General features: G+C 37.5%; 1 protein-coding gene across 4 annotated transcripts in view; it reads right to left on the reverse strand.

Annotated features, from left to right (window-relative positions):
• Positions 1-22,059, reverse strand: part of Galphao (G protein alpha o subunit) — a 571,293-nt gene that overhangs the window by 418,213 nt on the left and 131,021 nt on the right. For all 4 annotated transcript variants that reach the window (XM_069831369.1, XM_069831367.1, XM_069831370.1 and 1 more), the window contains exon 2: positions 13,431-13,473. In XM_069831369.1, coding sequence (XP_069687470.1) covers positions 13,431-13,473 — 43 coding nt within the window. The remainder of the gene's footprint in view (positions 1-13,430; positions 13,474-22,059) is intronic.

Here is a 22,059-nt window from a genome sequence, read left to right on the forward strand (position 1 = left end):
AATAATTCCCTAGATTGACTGTGTAACGTTTTATTAGCACTTCCTAATTTAGAGCGAAACGGGGGCATTGTTAAAGTACACAAAATGTTATACAGAACTCTGTTATTTAACAAATACACTTTGAACTACATAAAACTCCTGATATCAGAGATAAAACGCAGAATATGTAACGCGAACGCTAGCTTCTACCCGCTCTGCACAGCAACAATCCACGATACGAACAGCTCAAGACCGCGCTTTCGAATGCGCCCTGTAATCAGCATTAGGTGATTCATAGCAGCCCTGTAACGAGCATGGCGGCACGAGGACCGAATATCGTTCTCTGCGCATCAATCAAATGGGCAAGCTTTCTTTGCGCTTCCATAATACTGAATATCTCCGAAATCAGGCCAAAGAAACATTTAAATTAGTGATGGGCGAAGTTGTTCTTTTCCCGGAACAGTTCCGACGGTTCCGGTTCCGAAAAAATACTATGTTCCAAATAACAGTTCCGAAATAACAGTCACCAGTGGTGATGAGTCGGAGTCGTTGAGTCATTCAAACGAACGGTACAGTACCCTCCCTCTTCACCATAGACAAATAACACCATGCAGCTCACACTGGAGCACTCATAGGCATGACATAGTACACATTCTTATCTATAGATGGCACTGCAATGCACATTCGAATCGATTTTGGAAAATTGCTGTGCATGCGGACAGAACTCAAAAGCTTAATGTTAGTAATTACACAGCTGTTGACTACAAGGACAGAATACAACACTTTGTTTTCGTACATAAAGTTATAAAGACATGGTAGCCAACTAAAAAAAAAATAACATAACATTTAAAACATATGGTATGTAATTTCTGTTCTATCTCTTACATAATAATAAAAAAACAAATAATTAATTTTTATTTTTACTTTTCTTAATGCACAGTTATAATAATAATAATAATAATAATAATAATAATAATAATAATAATAATAATAATAATAATAATAATACAATTTCATAAATAAAAAAGATATATATTGGCAGTACTGAAACCTGGAAACCCCGCAGTGGGTTAGTAAAATGTTGGAATCGCATCTTTACCAAAGTGTAATTTAAACTTCGCATTAAACATCGCTCTCCAAATCAGTACTTATATGGGTAGTTTCCAACAAATAATGCTACAACATTTTTGTCGTTCTTTGATAACAGAGAAGATAGCACAAAAACTTGTGCTTGTCAGACTTAACCTCAACAAACGACATACAGACATTGTAACTAAACCACTCATTACCATTTACGACTTTAACCTTTGTATAGAATCAGCTGATCAATGAATTAATAATAGTATGCGTACTTTATGACTTTGTAGAATGTTTATAAAACAGAATTAGTCAACTAATGGTGAAATAAACCATAAAGCGGGAATGAATATTACAGATTATTAAATACTTACTATAACATTACAGATGATTGGCCAGTCTTACACATGTTGATATTAAAGTTCGCGCCACCGCAAGGATTTCAATTTCCATGCGCCCCCCTCCAACCACGTGAGAGTTTCAAATACCAACTTCATCCAACGAAGTTCAAAGTACAACATAAAGAACAACGAGAACAGTGTAACTGCTGCTGTCGTTGGTTCATCGGAACAAGCTCCGACGTTCCGACTGTTATCTCGGAGTCGGAACATACCTTGTGCAACGCGGTACTGCGAGCCCGCAACAGCTGGGCAAGTGAGCAGCTCGGAGTCGGAACACTGTTATTTCGGAACAGGAGGTCCCGACCTACTGTTCATTTTTGCAACAGTTCCGAGAGAGTCGGAACATACCCTGTGCAACGCGGTACTGCGAGCCCGCAACAGCTGGGCAAGTGAGCAGCTCGGAGTCGGAACACTGTTATTTCGGAACAGGAGGTTCCGACCTACTGTTCATTTTTGCAACAGTTCCGAGGGAGTCGGAACATACCTTGTGCAACGCGGTACTGCGAGCTCGCAACAGCTGGGCAAGTGAGCAGCTCGGAGTCGGAACACTGTTATTTCGGAACAGGAGGTTCCGACCTACTGTTCATTTTTGCAACAGTTCCGAGACCGGAACAGTTCCAAAATAACTGTTGTGTTATTTTTTACCCATCTCTAATTTAAATATTAGGATGACCTGAAATTCCCAGACGTACCTCTAATTCAGCATTGCAGTAGAGCTTTCGCCATTCGCAGAGTCCCGGCAATACCAAAACAACGGCACTTTTGCCTGGGCCACAATCTGAACTGTCAGTTTTGCCCCATTACGAAGTTCGCACGAACTTTCATTTTCAGTGAATATTCAAACTTAAAATTAGTGTATTATTTGTGTTGTGTGATGTGATTTAATAAAGAAAATCTGCACACTTTATTTAGTTATGTTCTGATCGTCAGTGTTGCCAGATTACGAAAATCGCACCAACTTTAATTTTCAGTGAATATTTGAACCTAGAATTAGTGTATTATTTGTGTTGTGTGATGTGTTTTAACAAGGAAAATCCACACAGTTTTTATGTTTATTCAGTTATGAGCAAATGATAGAGAAACAAAGTTCACATGGCTGCAGTTTCAACATTTGGCACAGTGAAATACGAACTTTTTTTGTCGGTATTTATTCAATTATCCGGCAAAATCTCGTATCCGGAACTAGCCTGGTCCCTTTGGTGCCGGATAAGAGGGATTCTACTGTACTTCCACCCTATATAGTTTCATTTTCAGGAGGTAACATAAAAAATATTATTTCTTACAGTTATTCAACATGGCTAAATCTCTTTACTGAGACTGTATTTTTTCTACACACTGCCGCAATACATACTATACAACTAACGTTTGAACAGAAAATGATTTCTTTTTTCACAAATTGATTGATCAATTAATTACTGCAATGGACGCTACACGTGTTCAGCAATGCATGCCAGAAATGAAAAATAAGTAGCCAGTGCATTTTATTCCCTGCCTACCTGTCTGGGGCAATGGAAAATGAATAAAAACAACTGTCATCTTTCAGAGACATGCTTGGCCGGCAATTGTTTGTGTGGTGCACGTAATGTTTGTGGTATGCTGCCCTTCACAGACAGTTGGAAGTACAAAAACATGTGCCAGGGGTGTTCAGGATGTTGAAGGAGTGCCTCTCAAAGGTTTGGTGCACCAACAGCCAAGGCGCGGATTGTAACAATGCACTGAAGCCACAGTTTCAAGTTGGAATCTTGCCGGGGGTATTGATTAGAAATGAACAAAACTAACTGCCGCTCTCGCTCGCTGTGTTCGTTGCGCTTGTCTTTCGACTCTCGTTTCGTAATTCTCGTGCGCTTCGAGTCTCGCTAATCATTCTCGAAATGGCATTTGGTCGGCGTGGAAAGATTTCATAACTTTGAATAACATACATCATTGAAATAAATAACATTAGAGATGTTTAAGTGATACAAAAAGACAAAACAAACCAGTATTATAGTTATCAAAATGTTCTGGTTCTATTATGATTCTGTTATATTCTGGTTATATAAATAGAAAAAAAATCTCAAATAAATTTGCATTTCTAAGAAACATAAAACATATCGTTCAACAAACCGTTAATATTTTTTTACTTGAGATTGTACACTTGATCTCAAACATATAAAAAAATTCCTAGCCTTTTAATAAGGACCTAGTAATTAAATAAAGATTGGGGAACGGATTACTACACTGAAAGGTAGAGATGATGTATCAAATAGGCTACTTGATTGTTTTTTAGTTTTTAAGTATGCTATTTTACATCGCTGTATCAACATCTCAGGTTATTTAGCGTCTGAATGATATGAAGGTGATAATACCGATGAAATGAGTCCGGGGTCCAGCACCGATAGTTACACTATATGTAATTATATTTCTTTGCTTCGAAAATGTAGGTGATAGTGCCGATGAAATGAGTCCGGGGTCCAGCACCGATAGTTACCCTATATGTAATTATATTTCTTTGTTTCGAAAATGTAGGTGATAATGCCGATGAAATGAGTCCGGGGTCCAACACCGATAGTTACCCTATATGTAATTATATTTCTTTGTTTCGAAAATGTAAGTGATAATGCCGATGAAATGAGTCCGGGGTCCAGCACCGATAGTTACCCTATATGTAATTATATTTCTTTGTTTCGAAAATGTAGGTGATAATGCCGATGAAATGAGTCCGGGGTCCAGCACCGATAGTTACCCTATATGTAATTATATTTCTTTGTTTCGAAAATGTAGGTGATAATGCCGATGAAATGAGTCCGGGGTCCAGCACCGATAGTTACCCTATATGTAATTATATTTTCTTTGTTTCGAAAATGTAAGAATTCACAGTCTCTTATGTACGGCTGCCATAGGATGAATAAATGTGTTTTTTCTTCCCACTGAAAGATTTTATATTTTGCACACTGGAGTTATTGAATGAACAACGACGATATGTAACATTTGCCAAAACAGATACAAGTTGAGTCTGGTATAAACAACTGCGACGATTCAAGGCTGCTTGACGTTCGCGAGTCGATTACTCCCGAAGTCTCGATCGCTTGATTGACGTCGTAGGATATATTATCGTGCGGGTTTTCGGCTTTGCGGGCGCTGTTAGTCTTGATTTATCGATCGTTGTTCAACTCTAGTACTGATGTTTCTCCGTTGCCACGGTGATGTAGGTCTACTGTGACGTCTTAAGGCAGGAGACGGGTGAAATTTTGATAATTTTCAATCAAAATCGTAATTAATTTATAAAAAAAACACACACACACATACAGCCAGCGGCGTAGCTCAGGCGGTAGCGCGTTTACCTGCTGATCCGGAGTTTCGCTCGTGCGTGGGTTTGATTCTCGCTTGGGTTGATTATCTGGTTGGATATTTTCCGAGGTTCTCCCCAACTGTAACGCGAAAGTCAGGTAATCTATGACGAATCTTTGGCCTCATCACGCTATCATGAATTATATCGACGCTAAATAACCTAGTAGTTGATACAGCGGATAAGTTTGGAAGTAAATCCCGAAAAGACTAAGTATATGATTATGTCTCGTGACGAGAATATTGTACGAAATGGGAACATAAAAATTGGAAATTTATCCTCTGAAGAGGCGGAAAAATTCAAATACCTGGGAGCAACAGTAACAAATATAAATGATACTCGGGAGGAAATTAAACACACAATAAATATGGGAAATGCCTGTTATTATTCGGTTTAGAGGCTTTTAGTCTGCTGTCAAAAAATCTCAAAGTTAGAATTTATAAAACAGTTATATTACCGGTTGTTCTGTATGGTTGTGAAACTTGGACTCTCACTTTCAGAGAGGAACAGAGATTGAGGTTTTTGAGAATAAGGTTCTTAGGAAAATATTTGGGGCTAAGAGGGATGAAGTTACAGGAGAATGGAGAAAGTTACACAACACAGAACTGCACGCATTGTATTTTTCACGTGACATAATTAGGAACATTAAATCCAGGCGTTTGAGATGGGCAGGGCATGCGGCACTTATGGGCGAATCCAGAAATGCATATAGAGTGTTAGTTGGGATGCCGGAGTGAAAAAGACCTTAGGGAAGGCCGAGACGTAGATGGGAAGATAATATTAAAATGGATTTGAGGGAGGTGGGATATGATGATAGAGACTGGATTAATCTTGCTCAGGATAGGGACCAATGGCGGGCTTATATGAGGGCGGCAATGAACCTCCGGGTTCCTTAAAAGTCAGTAAGTAAGTAAGTTGATACAGCGTCCATATAATGTAAATTTTGTGCTTCCAAGCGTCGCAGAGTATGAAACTTGATCAACATACTCGTAAATAAATAGACAACACATTTTATTAGGAATATGAACTCAGAAATCCAACGTAAAAATGCTTCAGTCTCTCCCAATTCACCCTAATATCAGCATGAAATCAGCAGACTCGCTGGAATCATGGCGCATAGTTGTCTGTCTGTGTGAAGTGCTTGAAACCGCACAGTTGTCCGTCGCTCCCTGTACCGTACTGGCTATTTTAATCTTAGGGATAAAACACTCGGGTGATAACATAAATGCGGATCAGTAATCCCTGTGGTTCGCTGTACACGAGGGTGAAGTCTCGTTACGCGGACAGACTACATAACGAGTCGGCACCGGCAAGCCACTGCCTGCGGTTTTATTTTGTCTGGTCCGCGAGATTAGAGGTTGTATGTTTCATTTCATGAAATAGTGTACATAATGAAAAAAACCGATATTACTATCATAATCTGAATTTTTATGACACACAATTAAAGAAACGACCTTCACAAGACGACATACTTTTCCATTATGATATGATACTTATTTGTCAGCCAACGTTACAATTCACAGTTATGATTAGGGGGCGGATGTTGATGAAAAGTCATCATCTTATTTTTCACACTAGCCATACCCGTGCGTTCCGCTGCACCAGTTAGAAATAAATATAAAGTAGTTACATAATTAAAATAAGACATTTGATCCAGGGAACATTCGTGCTTGATAGAAGGATAAATCGTTTAATATGTTACTTAATTTAAATTATATTTAAATAATTAAATTGCGATCATTTTGGTCCAGAGACCACTCATTTGGTGCAATGACAATTCCTTTAACATGTTTCTTAATTGTTATTACATGCTACCATAGTTTAATGAAGATAGACATCATTTAGATTTAATGTGTACATAAACATTATTTTAAGAAATACAGGAAACGAATATTCAGAATAGCCTATCAAGTTTTCTGTGCATAAGAAGCTATTTTAATCTTACCTGTTCTCGATTCACTCAGAACTTACTGTAATAACATTATAGCATTATGTCCATCTAGAGAAACTGCACTTTCCAATGGTGAAATAATAATTAATTATACAAATCGGTTAATTTAGCTTCCGATATTACTTCATATAAACACAGAAACATTCTCTGTAGGCTATATTTCATAGCTTTCGATTGTTGTCCAAGGCCTCTTATAGACGAAGTCATTTGTTTTTTATTTCATACACCGCCTTAGATAGCAGTTATTTCAATTTTAAAACTCATTTATCTAATTAAATATCAGTCCTATCAAAATTTTGTAAAGAATAAAACTTATCGGAAATAATTTTTAAAGAAATTTTTGTTATGTAACATATTTCACAAAAATCAATAATAAGCGAGATATTTCGATTTATATAATTCAGACCCCCTTATAACCCCCCTTTTAAATAATGTGTTTTGAATACCATATAGCCTAAAATCTAAGTTACAACGAACTTAATTTATATTCAAATTTCCATCAAAATCCGTTCTGTCATTATCGCGTGAAAAGGTAACAAACATCCAGAGAGACAGACAGACAGACATAGAAACAAAAATTTCAAAAAAGCGATTTTCAGTTTCAGGATGGTCAATTATACATGTTAACACCAATTATTTTTGGAAAATCGAAAATTACCAGAAAAATTTTGGCTACAGATTTATTATTAGTATAGATTAGGACGATGCCTTTTAATATAGAAATCATATCTATGTTAATATCAACATAAAAAATAATTTCTTATATTGCATTTCTTGACGTTCTTGAACGTATAGGTCATTTTTACGACGAATTAAATAAAATTAATTTAATTTTAATAGCCATTTTAAATCCTAAAATTTAGTAACATATTCACATTTTACGTTCTCTCTCTCTTTTTTGTTTAACCATGACTTGACTAAGCGTCATAAGCCCAATCTTCATTCCATTGCTAAGTTTTAATACTAACTGAAACACTTGTGCTCTAGCGTTGAACGTCTGACTCTTCCAGTGCAGAAAAATCAAAACAGCGCGCATTTTCATTGCCCATTGTTATCGTGTTAGAGTGCCGGACTAAACTATGTAAATCAAGTCAATTATATTTGCAGACACGTGTAGATGTTTTGAAATGCAAATGAGCTCTTTGTATATGTTTGTATTTTTTATTCTGTCGCGTAACTCTGGAATGAAATAATGGAGAGTGGTAGAGTAGTTAAAAATTATTTCTGATAAAAGAACGATAAAAACTGTAATGTAATAAAAACTCGAAAGTGAATCATAGGTCACAAAAAGAGACAAAATACTAATAAAACTGTAAAAATAAATTATATGACATTGAGGCAAAACTGAAAAAGAAAGCCTGTAAATTATTATTATTTTTTTTTTCAATAGGGTTCAGTACCATGATCAGGTTTTACGAATTCATTCATTCATAGTGTTCTGCCCAAGGGAAAGTCTTTCACTGCAAACCCAGCATTATTCACTCTTTCCTATTTTCTGTCTTCCTCTTTGTCTCCTCATATGATCCATATATCTTAATGTCGTTTATCATCTGATAGCTTCTTCTGCCTCGAACTCTTCTCCCGTTCACCATTCCTTCCAGTGCATCCTTCAGAAGGCAGGTTCTTTTCAACCAGTGACCCAGCCAATTCCTTTTCCTCTTTCTTATCAGTTTCACCATCATTCTTTCTTCACTCACTCTTTCCAACACAGCTTCGTTTCTTATCCTGTCTATCCATTTCACAAGTTCCATCCTTCTCCATATCCACATTTCAAATGCTTCTATTCGTTTCTCTTCACTTCGTCGTAATGTCCATGTTTCTGTCCCATACAATGCTACACTCCATACAAAGCACTTCACTAGTTTCTTATTTAGTTATTTCTCCAGATATCCGCAGAAGATGCTCCTTTTTTTTTATTAAAAGCTTCCTTTGCCATTGCTATTCTCCTTTTCACTTAAGCATATGAAGCTGTCCACTTGCTCTACTGTCTCATTTAGAATTCGCAAGTTGTTTTACGAATATGCTAGCATTGTTATTAATAGGCTCCGTATTCCAGCTACCTAAAGACTGAAGTTAAAGACACATTGGGTATATAGTACGCCGAACACAGGTAATGCAACGAATAAGGATATAAACAAACAGGTCGTCGCTGCATTTTCTCGGAGTACAGTCATCTCCCGACATTCTGAAGCTATACTAGTAAACACATGCTTCAACCGTAATGTTCATTTTCGCTGTGATCTTTGCAGTGAATAATAACATGCATTCGTAAGTTATGAAACTTGAACATATGCGATGTCACTAGAAATGATTTTATATTGCAAGAAATTCTTTCATTAGCTCATGACGTTATTGGTGCATGATGTAGTACAAAATATTCCTATTGTCTGATACTTTTTCGTGTTTCATTAGGATGTTGCATATCGCTTATCACTGAAAACCCACTAATTTTCTATGTACTTTTCCGGAAATTCCCTAAAATGTGCATAATTTAATTTATTAATTGGGATGTTGCCACTGAGCATTATGGTAGGCTATACAAATCCATGCCAAATGTCGAATTAATAGCTTCATAATTTTCGGATTTTGATTGTACTATTTCTTTTGGATTACGTTCAACTCACTTTTTGTGCCTTTTGGTATTGCAGCGTTTTTCAGTGCATTGTTTTTGTCACTTTTACGTTTATTTCACACAATTTGTATAAAATGCTGTTGAAAATAGTAGTTCAAATATCCTCAACTATGCCCTGCAATATTACACGCTTGAGCGTCTTACCCAAGGCATTCTACCTCTGCAATGAACCTTCGATCAGCCACAAAGATGTAGTTCTTTAAATACTACGAGCAGTGATCGATAAGACTACTCACTATGATTGCGTCCCGGTTTTGACTTTCTAGAGCTTCCTCTTGGGTAGATGATGTGTAACTATTTTGTATACCTGCGCTGTGACGTTTCATATACTTCAGGCAACTTCATTCCAGTTTATAGGTACCAGGAATACGAAGCCATGTTATTAAAATCTGGACACTTGTGACCAATACATAAGTCGAATGTAAAACCATGTGTATAGATCATTCGTTATCTCGTAAAACCAAATGAATTCGTGCGCCGTAGCTCATAGTAAGAATCTTATTGTGGGGGTAAGCAGTTAGCTGGCTTGCAAGTCGAAGCATAGCGAAGGAGAGGAGGAAAGGAGCTTCCCAGTCCACTTTTTCCTTCCCTCACGCGCAGGAAGTTTCACGAGATATCGAATGGTCTATAATATATTGTATTATGCGTTACCTTCACGGTACGTTGAGATCACGGTTCTTTGATCGAACCCTGCCTCAAGCATAGACTTTTTTTCCATGTTGTCTTAGACGGAGGAGAAACTATGAATTAAAATTATCAAAACTATAGTTAGATTATACACAAATTTCAATATAAGAATGAAGTAGGAGTCTGATTAGTGTAATATGTAGCTAATCAGCTATGTATACAATGGAGGAGGAAAGGAACTAGTAGCACTACTCCATTATCTCCTGGCTTAGTTGCTTCATAAGTGGTGCCTTGTTGGTATCACTTGTGAGGTTCAGACCTGTCTTCAAACAGTTGACTAACAGCGTATTCCGAACCGGTGGACAACAACCGGTGCTGTAGCGAAATAGGAACAAAACTGCTGGAAGGTTCGATGGCTGTCATGACGGCTGTACAAGTTGTTGTCTATGCTACACTAGCAAGATTTTGCGAAATTTGCGTACTGTCATCTCGTTCAAAGAAAAGAGAGCATAAACAATTTATTTCTTGAACCAGTAGTAATAACTGGTCCGTTGACATGTTCGCTCATAAGCCATTAACATATTGTTTTTACGTTGTGCTCATTACAAACAATACAGCAGAACACACCGCCATGACAACAGTGCACGATGTCATTAGTCCGCGAATTCCCGCTCTATACAGGAACCAATCAGATTCACTGATAGCGGCTGATGAGACTGCCACCACCTCTGCAAGCTGATGGCACCGGTGCGACACCGGTGGAGCATCAGTGACGTCATCGTTGAAATTCGGAACACCGTGATGCCATCAGATTGCTCAGCGCTGAGATTCGGAGTACGCTCTAAACAACAATGCAGTAGAACTGGTCATGCATAAACTTTATTAGCTTATTTTACTATTTGAACGTGCCATTACTTGTTTTTGTGATTTTAATTGTTCAACGTGGCTGTAGAGACAGCGTATTCTGCTAGAAGTGCAGCAAATTTGACTTCATCTTCCAACCAAATTATGGAAATTTGTCTTCCAAAGGAATTTTGTCTTTTATGCTTTATTTGTTCCAGCAAGCAATTCATAACGCTTTCCGAATACCGAACTTCTTTCGACGCATGCGCCAGTTGTGTACGGTGTCAGAACTAGTTCGGGAATTTAAGTTGTTGGAACGTTTCTTGAACTGTTCTTTCACTGTATCCGGATTTTTTTCTCATATTAAAATTATATTCATCTACTGAACTTAATTCTTCGTAAAATATATCGCTATGAAATTCCAAATCACTCATGGACTATTTTCTATTTTTATTTTAACCCGCCTAGTCTAGAAATATTTTAACCATAACTTCAGATTAAACCATCTGCGCATGCATCAGTAGTTCAGAATTCCCAGTTCCTGCTCTTAAATCGAGAACAGATTTGACTAGTTTCGAGGAATTAGTTCTAGTCTTGTTGGAACGCACACTGAGGTACTGCGCATGAGCAGACAGTTCAAAATCAATTCTGAACCGTGCTGGAACAAACCTATTGTCTACTGTCCATTTAAAATCGTAGCAACAGGACGGAATCAGAAACTGCGTTCCAATCTTGTAACCGTGATTGGGCGAAAGGGGGAACACGTCTATTCTATAATCGAATAAATTAGAATTCGACCGGTAATATGAAATATGTCAATCCACGTCAAAAAATGATTAGTACTGTTTCCAATTAAGAAACAATTCAATTCCTGTAAGTCAACCTATAGCAAGAATAATTCTTACAGTTATTATAACAAGTTAAATTATTGTTCTAAGCCAGCCCGGTAGATCTGTTGTTAGAGCTACTGGTTACGAACTGGAAGGTTCTGAGTTCAATCCCAGATGATGACGGAATATTTTATCGTTGTCAAAGCTTCCAATACGGTCCAAAGGTTCACGCAGCCCCCTATTAAATTGATTTTTTAGTTGGTTATTTAACGACGCTGTATCAACTACGAGGTTATTTAGCGTCGATGAGTTTGGTGATAGCGAGATGGTATTTGGCGAGATGAGGCCGAGGATTCGCCATAGATTATCTGGCATTCACCTTATAGTTGGGGAAAACCTCGGAAAAAACTCAACCAGGTAATCAGCCCAAGCGGGGATCGAACCCGCGTCCGAGCGCAATTTCAGACCGGCAGGCAAGCGCCTTAACCGACTGAGCCACGCCGGTGGCCTATTAAATTGATTACCAGGAATTTCCGGGGGTAAAAGGGGATCGGAGCGTGGTGACAACCACACCAGCTCATTCTAGTCCTGAAGTAAATAAAGCATGATTCTCTACCTGAGGGTTGCATAACTCTCAGAGAGAGGGGTGGAAGCATGGGGAAAGCATTGGTTCCTCTTCCACAGTCCAAGGGCGTTGAATGACGTCTAAGTGACTCGTCTACAACCATGTAGCGGATTACAACAAACTCGTGCTCACAGAAAAAAATTACGAAAGTATTTCAGACCACAATAATTATAACAATAAACTGTTAAAAAATTAGATAACGTGCTTTGTGATTACTTTGAATACAGAAGTATTCATTTTCTCATTCCTCTTTAAACTTGTACTTTCCGACCAACACTGCTTCGAATTCCACCTCTGGACAGTGAATACAAATCTTCTGTACCTTGTCATGTGGATGATGCGTGACCTTGAGGGAAGGGGTGAATGATGTAGTGTGGCTTGTAATGTATGCCACAATTGACGCCTAGTTCTGCATCGCTGCTCTACTTCCATGTCCCCCAAGTGCCTTTATGGCGTATATAGAGGATAGGTACGTTTACCTTTAAGCAATAGATTAATTCATTGTTTTATTTACGGTTTCTGTAAAGCTGGACGCCTTTTCCGTTCCATACACAGCAAGTTTTTAGAGAATATAAGCCTATAAGTAGTAAGGCTAACTCTGTAATAAGATTATTTCTATAGGAAGCATGCTTGTGATTGTAACACGAAAAAGGAAGCGAAAGAAATGCATAAAGAACGAGAATTCGATAACGAAGTTTCGAGGCTCAGCTGATAACTAGTGAAGTGAACTAAAAAATACATCAGCTCAATTTATCATTGGTTACCTTGACAACTAGAAGAGATTCTAAACAAATCTGCGGACGTAACTACAAAAACAGTATCATAAAGATCATATGTAAAAACATCTTCATATATATATATATATATATATATATATATATATATATATATATATATATATATATACACACACAAGTAATTTCATCTTTAAAAAATGCGGAACTTACAGTAAGTCCACGTCCATTTATCTAGATAACCAATTAATTAAATATTATACGGTACATGATATCAACTTATCAACTCCGCTACGAGTAAAGAGGGCTTAAAGATTCATGACAACATGCATTTCAGGATTCCTATTTTTAACACCCTTAAATTTCACTGCATTAATTTTTAAATAAAAGTAAAAATGTTACCTACTTCATTTGTTTGACTATCGTACTTTTCCCCGATTCACCGGCACCTGAAACAAGAAAATCACATTTATGATATTGTTCCATCTTTGGAAAATATGTTACATTCAAGTGACACACAATATGTAAGTTTAAATAAATTAATTCCTTAAGCCTAATAGCTTTCAATATTAAAAGAGATTAACAATAAATTATTTAAGAGTTCCGTATAATCCTTTATTTAATTATACCATATGCGAAGATGCGGGGAGGAAGCATAGAAGGTCATAGTGATATAGGCCACTGCCTCTCTCTATCATTAGGTATGGAGAAAGCATAATTCTGCAAAATAATATGCAAATCAACGTTTATGTAAGCGTTATGTTCCTAAGTTTAGGCTTTCATTATAAGATTCATCTTTTCATAGCTCTGGCTGGTATCATCTCACTTGATATGTGTCAGAGGAAGAACATTTGTTGCAGATATCTCAAGTCTAATTAGTGAACTATGTTACTAGTGAGCGATTATGCAATGGGGGGAGGAAATGACCACCCTACATCGCTATCTCCTGGCTTAGCTGCCTCATGAGTGATGCCTAATTCGTGTCACCTATGAGGTTTCAGCCAGTCTTCGGACTGCTGACTAAAAAAAAAGATACGAGTAAAAAGAAATTGGGACACGCTTATGACTAGAGACGAGAATTCCATGCAAATGCATGTTTTTATAGGAACATAGGACATAGCTCAAACTTAGTAGGCTACTTATCCATTTCATTATTTTCCGGTTCCAAATATGTGTACTTTTTCCGTGCATATTTGCATGTCTTGGCCTTTTGGGGATAAAACATGCACAATGCATATTTAAGCAATTTTTAGCTTAATTATGCATATAATATACATTATATTCAGTTTAAATGCATGTTTTAATGGTTTTCAGTAGACACCTCAGTTTCTCGATTTTTATGACACCCAATTTAGCTTCAGGAATCAGGATTGAAAAAGGAAAATAAAAAAAAAACTAAGTAACAGAAAATTGTTGATTCAAATTTGCACCCATAACTTCTTGAGATGTAGAGAGGTCATTCTTGCCTACAAAAACATACTGACTGACAAGAGCAGGAACCTCACAATTAGAAATGTCAGTTGTTAACTGTGCAAAAAAAAAAAAAAAAAGTCAAACGAAATAAGAAATTTGGAACAAAATGAAAGTGCACATTTTAATGTATTTTTCGCCTGATCGTGCATGTTTCATAGTTTGATAGTGCATGAATGCATGCATATTTTGGGATTTTATAGTGCATGATATTCTCGTCTCTACTTATGACATTTTCTAGAGTGTTCATTCAGTTTCACTTCATGTGGCAGTGAGTTCACGAGATAACCATTATTATTTTTTTTAAATAAAGAAGAAAGTGGAAGTAAAGATAGCCTATATATAGGTCTAATGAAGAATCTGGTAATACTATGGATAATAGTGTAAATGTTGGTGAATCTGCTATTATTGCGGATGATTACATTCAACCTACAACTACACATTGACCAAACAAACGATAATAATTGATAGCAAATGGCGAGGTGGACAAATATGAAGCATTCTACAGAATTAGTGATAACACAGCTCTCTATTTCACACAAGGATAGGATATTGTTAGTAAAATCGACAATACTTTATATAATTGGTATTCTGTTTTATTTAGCTAAACAGGTACAGGTTTTAGAGAACATTATAGATGTATATTTTTCACTGTATGTACTCGTAATAGGCCTATACGAGGCTTGTTCAAAAGCCTCATATATTGTATATTGTCATATTTCACGACAGAATCCCTGCGAGGGGAGTATGGTCCTTGCGGAGTAAGAGAAGAGGGTAAGCTAGTAGCCTAACTCAGCGTCTTTGAAGGAGCAGGTGGATGGAGGTGATGTCATTGGCCGTCTGGGACAAACAAGACTCAGTCATTGGCCGGTCGGTTTCGTGTCGGGGATTGATTATAAGAGTGGGGCAAAAACGCACATTCCTTGCTCTAATCTTGTCCTGAAATACGAACAGTACTGTAGGTATGTGTCGTCCACTGCTGTGGAGTGACGAGCTAACACGGGTTCAAATCTCGTTTGGGATAAGCTGATTACGGTTTTTTTTCCAAGTTTTCCTTCAACCAATTGAAGTAAAATTGCTGGATAACTTCCGGCGTTGGACCTCGGACTCATTTCGCCATAATTTATTCAAATGTAACTATCTCATTAAAATAAATAAATAAATTTAGCCTGCTAGACCCCGTAAGGGCAAGGGCCTCCTGATTGACAAGGCTTTGCTCAGTAGACTTCACTCTTTAGGTGAGCTGGTCCTAAGGAGTGATATCAGCGAACTTGGCTGCACTACTTCGTTTCTATGTACACAAACACTATATGCACTTGTAAGGTTCGCACCACACTACACACTGAGGACGGTGGCTTCTAGATTTCTCCATAGCTGTCTATCTCTTGTACTGCTCGTCCAATGTGGTCCTGCCTTCTTCTTGAAGAAATCGGCCCATCTAGTCGTCTGGCGTCCCACTCTTCTTCTGCCGATCCTGGGATCCCACAATGTCAGTCTGTGCGTCCATCGTCTGTGGTCCATCCTTACCACGTGTCCTCCCCATTTCCACTTCAGGCTTTCTGCGATGATTAGGACGTCTTTCATGCCGGTACGGTTGCGTAGTTCCTCGTTCCTTACTTTGTTCCTCAGAGAAAGTTGCAGGATTTTTCCTTCCATACAGCGTTGGCAGGTTTGAAGCATACGACTCTGTTTTGATGTTAGGGACCAGGTTTGGCAACCATACAGTAGGATTGGTAATATACATTTTTCCAGGGTCTCAACCTTTAAGCTTAGGTTCTGAAATTTGTAAGTATGAACTTTAGCGACCAGAACTTCTTCCATGCCATACTGATTCGTCTCTTTATTTCTTTCTCTGAATTGCTGGAGAAGGACAGCTTCTGGCCCAAGTAGGTATAATCTTCCACATATTCTAGTCGCTGGCCATTTCAGTGGATCCCGTCTTCAGACGCGTTAGTCATTAGTTTCGTCTTTTCTGGGTTCATGGCTAAGCCTGCCCATTTGCTGATCCTGTCCAATTCTTCAAGCATCTGTTTTAGATCTGCTCTATCATCATTACCATATCCTAATTAAGTTTTCAGTGCAGTATATTGTATACGCAATAGAGCGCGACAGTTCGGCAACAAATATCATTCATAGAACAGGAATGGTAAGCACAATAAGCTTCAGGCTGCGTTGGAAGCCTTCGAGCCCTTCCTCCGTCAAAAAAATTATGTATGTCTTTTTTATGCGTGTGGGCACATTTGTATCAACTATATTGACACTCGGGAGGAAATTAAACGCAGAATAAATATGGGAAATGCGTGTTATTATTCGGTTGAGAAGCTTTTATCATCCAGTCTGCTGTCAAAAAATCTGAAAGTTAGAATTTATAAAACAGTTATATTACCGGTTGTTCTGTATGGTTGTGAAACTTGGACTCTCACTCTGAGAGAGGAACATAAGTTAAGGGTGTTTGAGAATAAGGTGCTTAGGAAAATATTTGGGGCTAAAAGGGATGAAGCTGCAGGAGAATGGAGAAAGTTACACAACGCAGAACTGCACGCTTTGTATTCTTCACCTGACATAATTAGGAACATTAAATCCAAACGTTTGAGATGGGCAGGGCATGTAGCACGTATGGGCGAATCCAGAAATGCATATAGAGTGTTAGTTGTGAGACCGGAGGGAAAAAGATCTTTAGGGAAGCCGAGACGTAGATGGGAGGATAATATTAAAATGGATTTGAGGGAGGTGGGATATGATGATAGAGACTGGATTAATCTTGCACAGGATAGGGATCGATGGCGGGCTTATATAAGGGCGGCAATGAACCTTCGGGTTCCTTAAAAGCCATTTGTAAGTAAGTAAGTAAGTGGGCACATTTGTATGCTAATGATAAGAATATGTATATTTATGAATTAGCTTATTTTATTGTCCTATTGTGCCCTATCTCCGCCAATGAATTACACGCACATATAAATCCGAAAAAAAAATTAAATTCCAACAACTTATAAGTACCACAAAATGAACACTTCTTACTGAATTGAGATAGGAAAAATCGTCTAGATTTTATAAAACGGCGACTATACCAGCAATAATCTCCGTTTATGTTAGGTTTGAAGTCGCATACAAAGTAATGCATCTGGAACATTCTCATACTATTAGCTACCAACCACTCCGCAGCGGAACAATACAGTGTGATACTAAATTACCTGTGATTATTACGTAATCGTTCTTGTTATGCAAATAAGCAGTTATGATTCATGAAACTTTAATTTATAAGGCATACAAAACAATTTCATTGTTATCAACAAATTTAAATAGCAATAAAACAAACACGTTCTTGTCACGACAACCTCATTATCCTTGCTGGGAGGGAGATGGGGAACAAATCGTGATCTTAGATGCAGAGTGGTATAAAAATCGCTTTTTTTCATTGTGAAACTTCATTCTACAGATGAATAAATAAAATTCATTGCATCAGAACATGTACTCGTCGATCATATAACTCTGAGATGAGACTGATGGGATCACTGTAGGACACTTGATGTAAAGACAACGAATATAATTACGTAAGGACTCAGTGTAGAAAACAACCAACTGACAACAATAATACCGGGTGACAAAACATCACTTTACACTTCACATCAATTTAATTTCTGTGAGTTACTTAAATTTTCTCTCCTTTCTCTGTTCAAATTGTTTTCCTTCCGCATTAACACATAGTTACGAAATGGAAATATAAAAATTGGAAATTTATCTTTTGAAGAGGTGGAGAAGTTCAAATATCTTGGAGCAACAGTAACAAATATAAATGATACTCGGGAGGAAATTAAACACAGAATAAATATGGGAAATGCCTGTTATTATTCGGTTGAGAAGCTTTTATCATCCAGTCTGCTGTCAAAAAATCTGAAAGTTAGACTTTATAAAACAGTTATATTACCGGTTGTTCTTTATGGTTGTGAAACTTGGACTCTCACTCTCAGAGAGGAACATAGGTTAAGGGTGTTTGAGAATAAGGTGCTTAGGAAAATATTTGGGGCTAAGAGGGATGAAGTTACAGGAGAATGGAGAAAGTTATGCAACGCAGAATTGCACGCATTGTATTCTTCACCTGACATAATTAGGAACACGTAGCACGTATAGGCGAGTCCAGGAATGCTTATAGAATGTTAGTTTGGAGGCCGGAGGGAAAAAGACCTTTAGGGAGGCCGAGACGTAGGTGGGAAGATAATATTAAAATGGATTTGAGGGAGGTGGGATATGATGATAGAGAATGAATTAATCTTGCTCAGGATAGGGACCAATGGCGGGCTTATGTGAGGGCGGCAATGAACCTCCGGGTTTTTTAAAAGCAAGTAAGTATTAAACATAGTTAGAGTCCGTATAGAACACACTGACACAGTTCAGGATTTCTGTCCAAAAACTGAATAGGCTACGTCCTTTATGTAATCCTTTTCAAGAGTTTCTGATTTCCTCCCACAGGGTATTAAGTAAACTGATCCGGACTATATTCCATTTTATTTTGCTCCGTTATCATATCTTCACTGGAAGTTTTAAATAATTATTGTTAAACGAACGACAACACGACTGAATTCTATGAAAACAATACACTGCAATGAAATCAATTTGGAATATATATTCTTGAAGATACTGCAAAATAGTAGGCTAAGCATTGTCCCAATTGGGTAAATTCCGCTACCGAGTTTCGTGAAAGAAAGCAGTTACAACGATTCTCTTTACACCGGAAATTGCGTGTTGAAACCACTTTCAATAAACTTACCAGGAAGAGTAAAAACTTGTGTACATACATAATGCGAATTTGTGTAGTTCATGAAGCGTACACGTATGAGCATGCTCACGAAAAGCAAAGACGAGAAAGAAGTATATTTTATCTTAAATAGGCCTACAAGGTTTTGTAACGCACAAAACTTTAGACAGAAGAGAATTACTGACAATAAAATTGGTCAGTTCACATGTGAGAAATAGGAATAACCAGCCAGAAAAACAATCTTGCGATTCAATGATTAGGTTCGTTAGCCAACGTGGTCAGCCTATTCTTTTCTTGAGTTTTACTCCTAATTATAGGAACTATACAGGATGATTCACGAGGATTTACCGTCCCTTACGGAGCTTATTTCCTAAGACATTGTGAGCAAAAATATTATATAAACATTTGCCCTAATCTCAATATTTTCAGAATTACACTAATTTGAAGTTGTTTGTAAAAACCATTATTTTTTTAGTTTTAAGGGTTAAAGAATATTACAAATAAAGAATGAACTATTCAGGAGTATCATTTATTTAATTAGCTAGTATTCTGAAGCTAAAAATGTGTTGTGAATTTGATAGTAGTTATGTACAAAATTTTTTTTCGATTTTTAACTACAAAACTACATTTTCTTACGCATTTATCACAACAGTTGTTACAAATCACGCCATTCTCGTAAATTCTTTAAGACTGTACATTAGGATGCATAATCAAAATGTAAAGAAACTAGTTCCTAAAGTCGTGTGATTTGTAACAATTTTTGTGATAAGTGAGTAAGAATGATGTCATTTTTAGTTAAAAATTGAAAAACAAGATCTGTACAAAGCAATTAACAACACATTTTTAGCTTCAGAACACTAGCCAATTAAAGAAATGATACTTCTGAATAGTTCATTCTCTATTAATAATATTGTAAATTTATTTCAACTCAACTATAGGATTTTATTCTTCCAACAATAATTCCTTTCTACAATTCACCTTAAACGCTCTCGTCAACAATAGGATTTTCACTCAACACAGTATTCGTTATAGCACTCCACTGACGGCAATGACGATTTACTTTGACTATTACGAACAACAATGAACTGTTAATCTTAACCAATATTTACAAAGCACTATTTACAAATCAGAACTATCAGTTCTCAGTTCACAGTTCTTCTAGCTCAGTCACTCGAGTTCACGGTATCTCGAACCACAGACCTTCAGAGACAGTTCACTGTACTCGAGCTCAGGTCCCTCCAACTGCGGTCCACTGCACTCGAACTCAGGTTCCTCCAACTGCAGTCCACTGCACTCGAACTCAGGCCTTCGGATGCTGACACAGTTGCGGACGCACACTCGAGCCGAACTCCGGTACACAAGACTGGCTTGCTTGCTCTGGTTTACTCGCTGACTGGCTGACTAATCAACTGAAAACTGAAACTGCCCGAGTTCGCTGGCGTTTCTTCTTTTATAATCACAGCGACGTAGCCTCGAAAGTTCGACGCGTCTCCAGAGATAGCACTCCAGAACAATCCAGAGGCCTCTCCTCTCTACCAGCACCAGATGCGCGCGCACTCCCTCGCCGCATAGGCCCTCTCCCCTCTCTTCTCTCCGCCGCGCGCCGTCCCTCAGTGCTATGTCGGCTCGCGCGCGGTCTGCTCTCTTGCGGGACGCTGGTCGTGAGTTCGAATCTCACGTCGCTGTCACAATATTTTGTACCCTTAAAACTAAAGAAGAAAGGTAATTTATTAACAATTTCAAATTAGTGTAACTCTGAAAATATTGAGATTAGGACAAATGTTTATATGGCATTTTTTGCTCAGAATGTCTTCGGAAATATGCTCCGTAAGTGACGGTAAATCCTCGTGAATCATCCTGTATAACAAGTATTGCGATGGTCAACCAATTAATTTCGAGCCTTCGAGAGAAATTCACGCTTGCTGATTTCTACATACCGAAAAGTGGTTTTTGGTATACAATTCGACAGTTCTTAAATTTTAGTAAGAACTTTCGCCATTCGAAAGCAAATTTATTTAGATGTAGCTCTTCTTGCTTTGAAAGCCTACAGAAACCATGTATCAGCCAAATTCACCATTGTTACTGTTACAACTACTGTACCAAGAAATGCAAATTTTGTACAGTAGATTCTTTGTCATTACGCGGTCTGCTATGGCAGAAATAATTTTCAGTAAATATCTCTAAATAAGAAAACGCAACACAAACACAAGAACAAAACAAATACATCACATTAACATACGAAAACAAGAACACATACAAGATTGCATCATCTTTCAGGAAACTAAAATACAACATTGCATACAGAACACACTACAAAAACATCTTAACACACAGACAAGACACACAAACAAATACAACTTAACAGGCGTACACAAACCATCATGCAATAGTTGCAACGACTTCTACATTGGACAGACTGGAAGATCATTTCAAACACATTACAAGGAACATATCATAGCCATAACCAAACTACACAGCAATTCAATCTACCCAGAACACATCACAAACTCCAATCACAACTACAGCAACATAGACACTGACATGAAAATAGTACACATTCAGCCAAAAAAAAAATTAACACTCTAAAACAATATGATATTTAAGTACAGACATAAAAAAACATATTCCTAGCACATCCTGAACACTCAACTGAATTTAAAAACACACATACTTTTCGACACAATCATGAACACATCAAGATAGCGCTGGACTTCACTTGGCTTCGGACAATAACGGACACCAAGTCGAAACTAGTCAGCTAGATAATTTTTATAACATTAACACAGTAAAGAAGTTATGACGTTAATCAGTA

This window comes from Periplaneta americana, chromosome 7 (genome assembly GCF_040183065.1).
Source record: "Periplaneta americana isolate PAMFEO1 chromosome 7, P.americana_PAMFEO1_priV1, whole genome shotgun sequence".
Lineage (NCBI taxonomy): Eukaryota > Metazoa > Arthropoda > Insecta > Blattodea > Blattidae > Periplaneta > Periplaneta americana.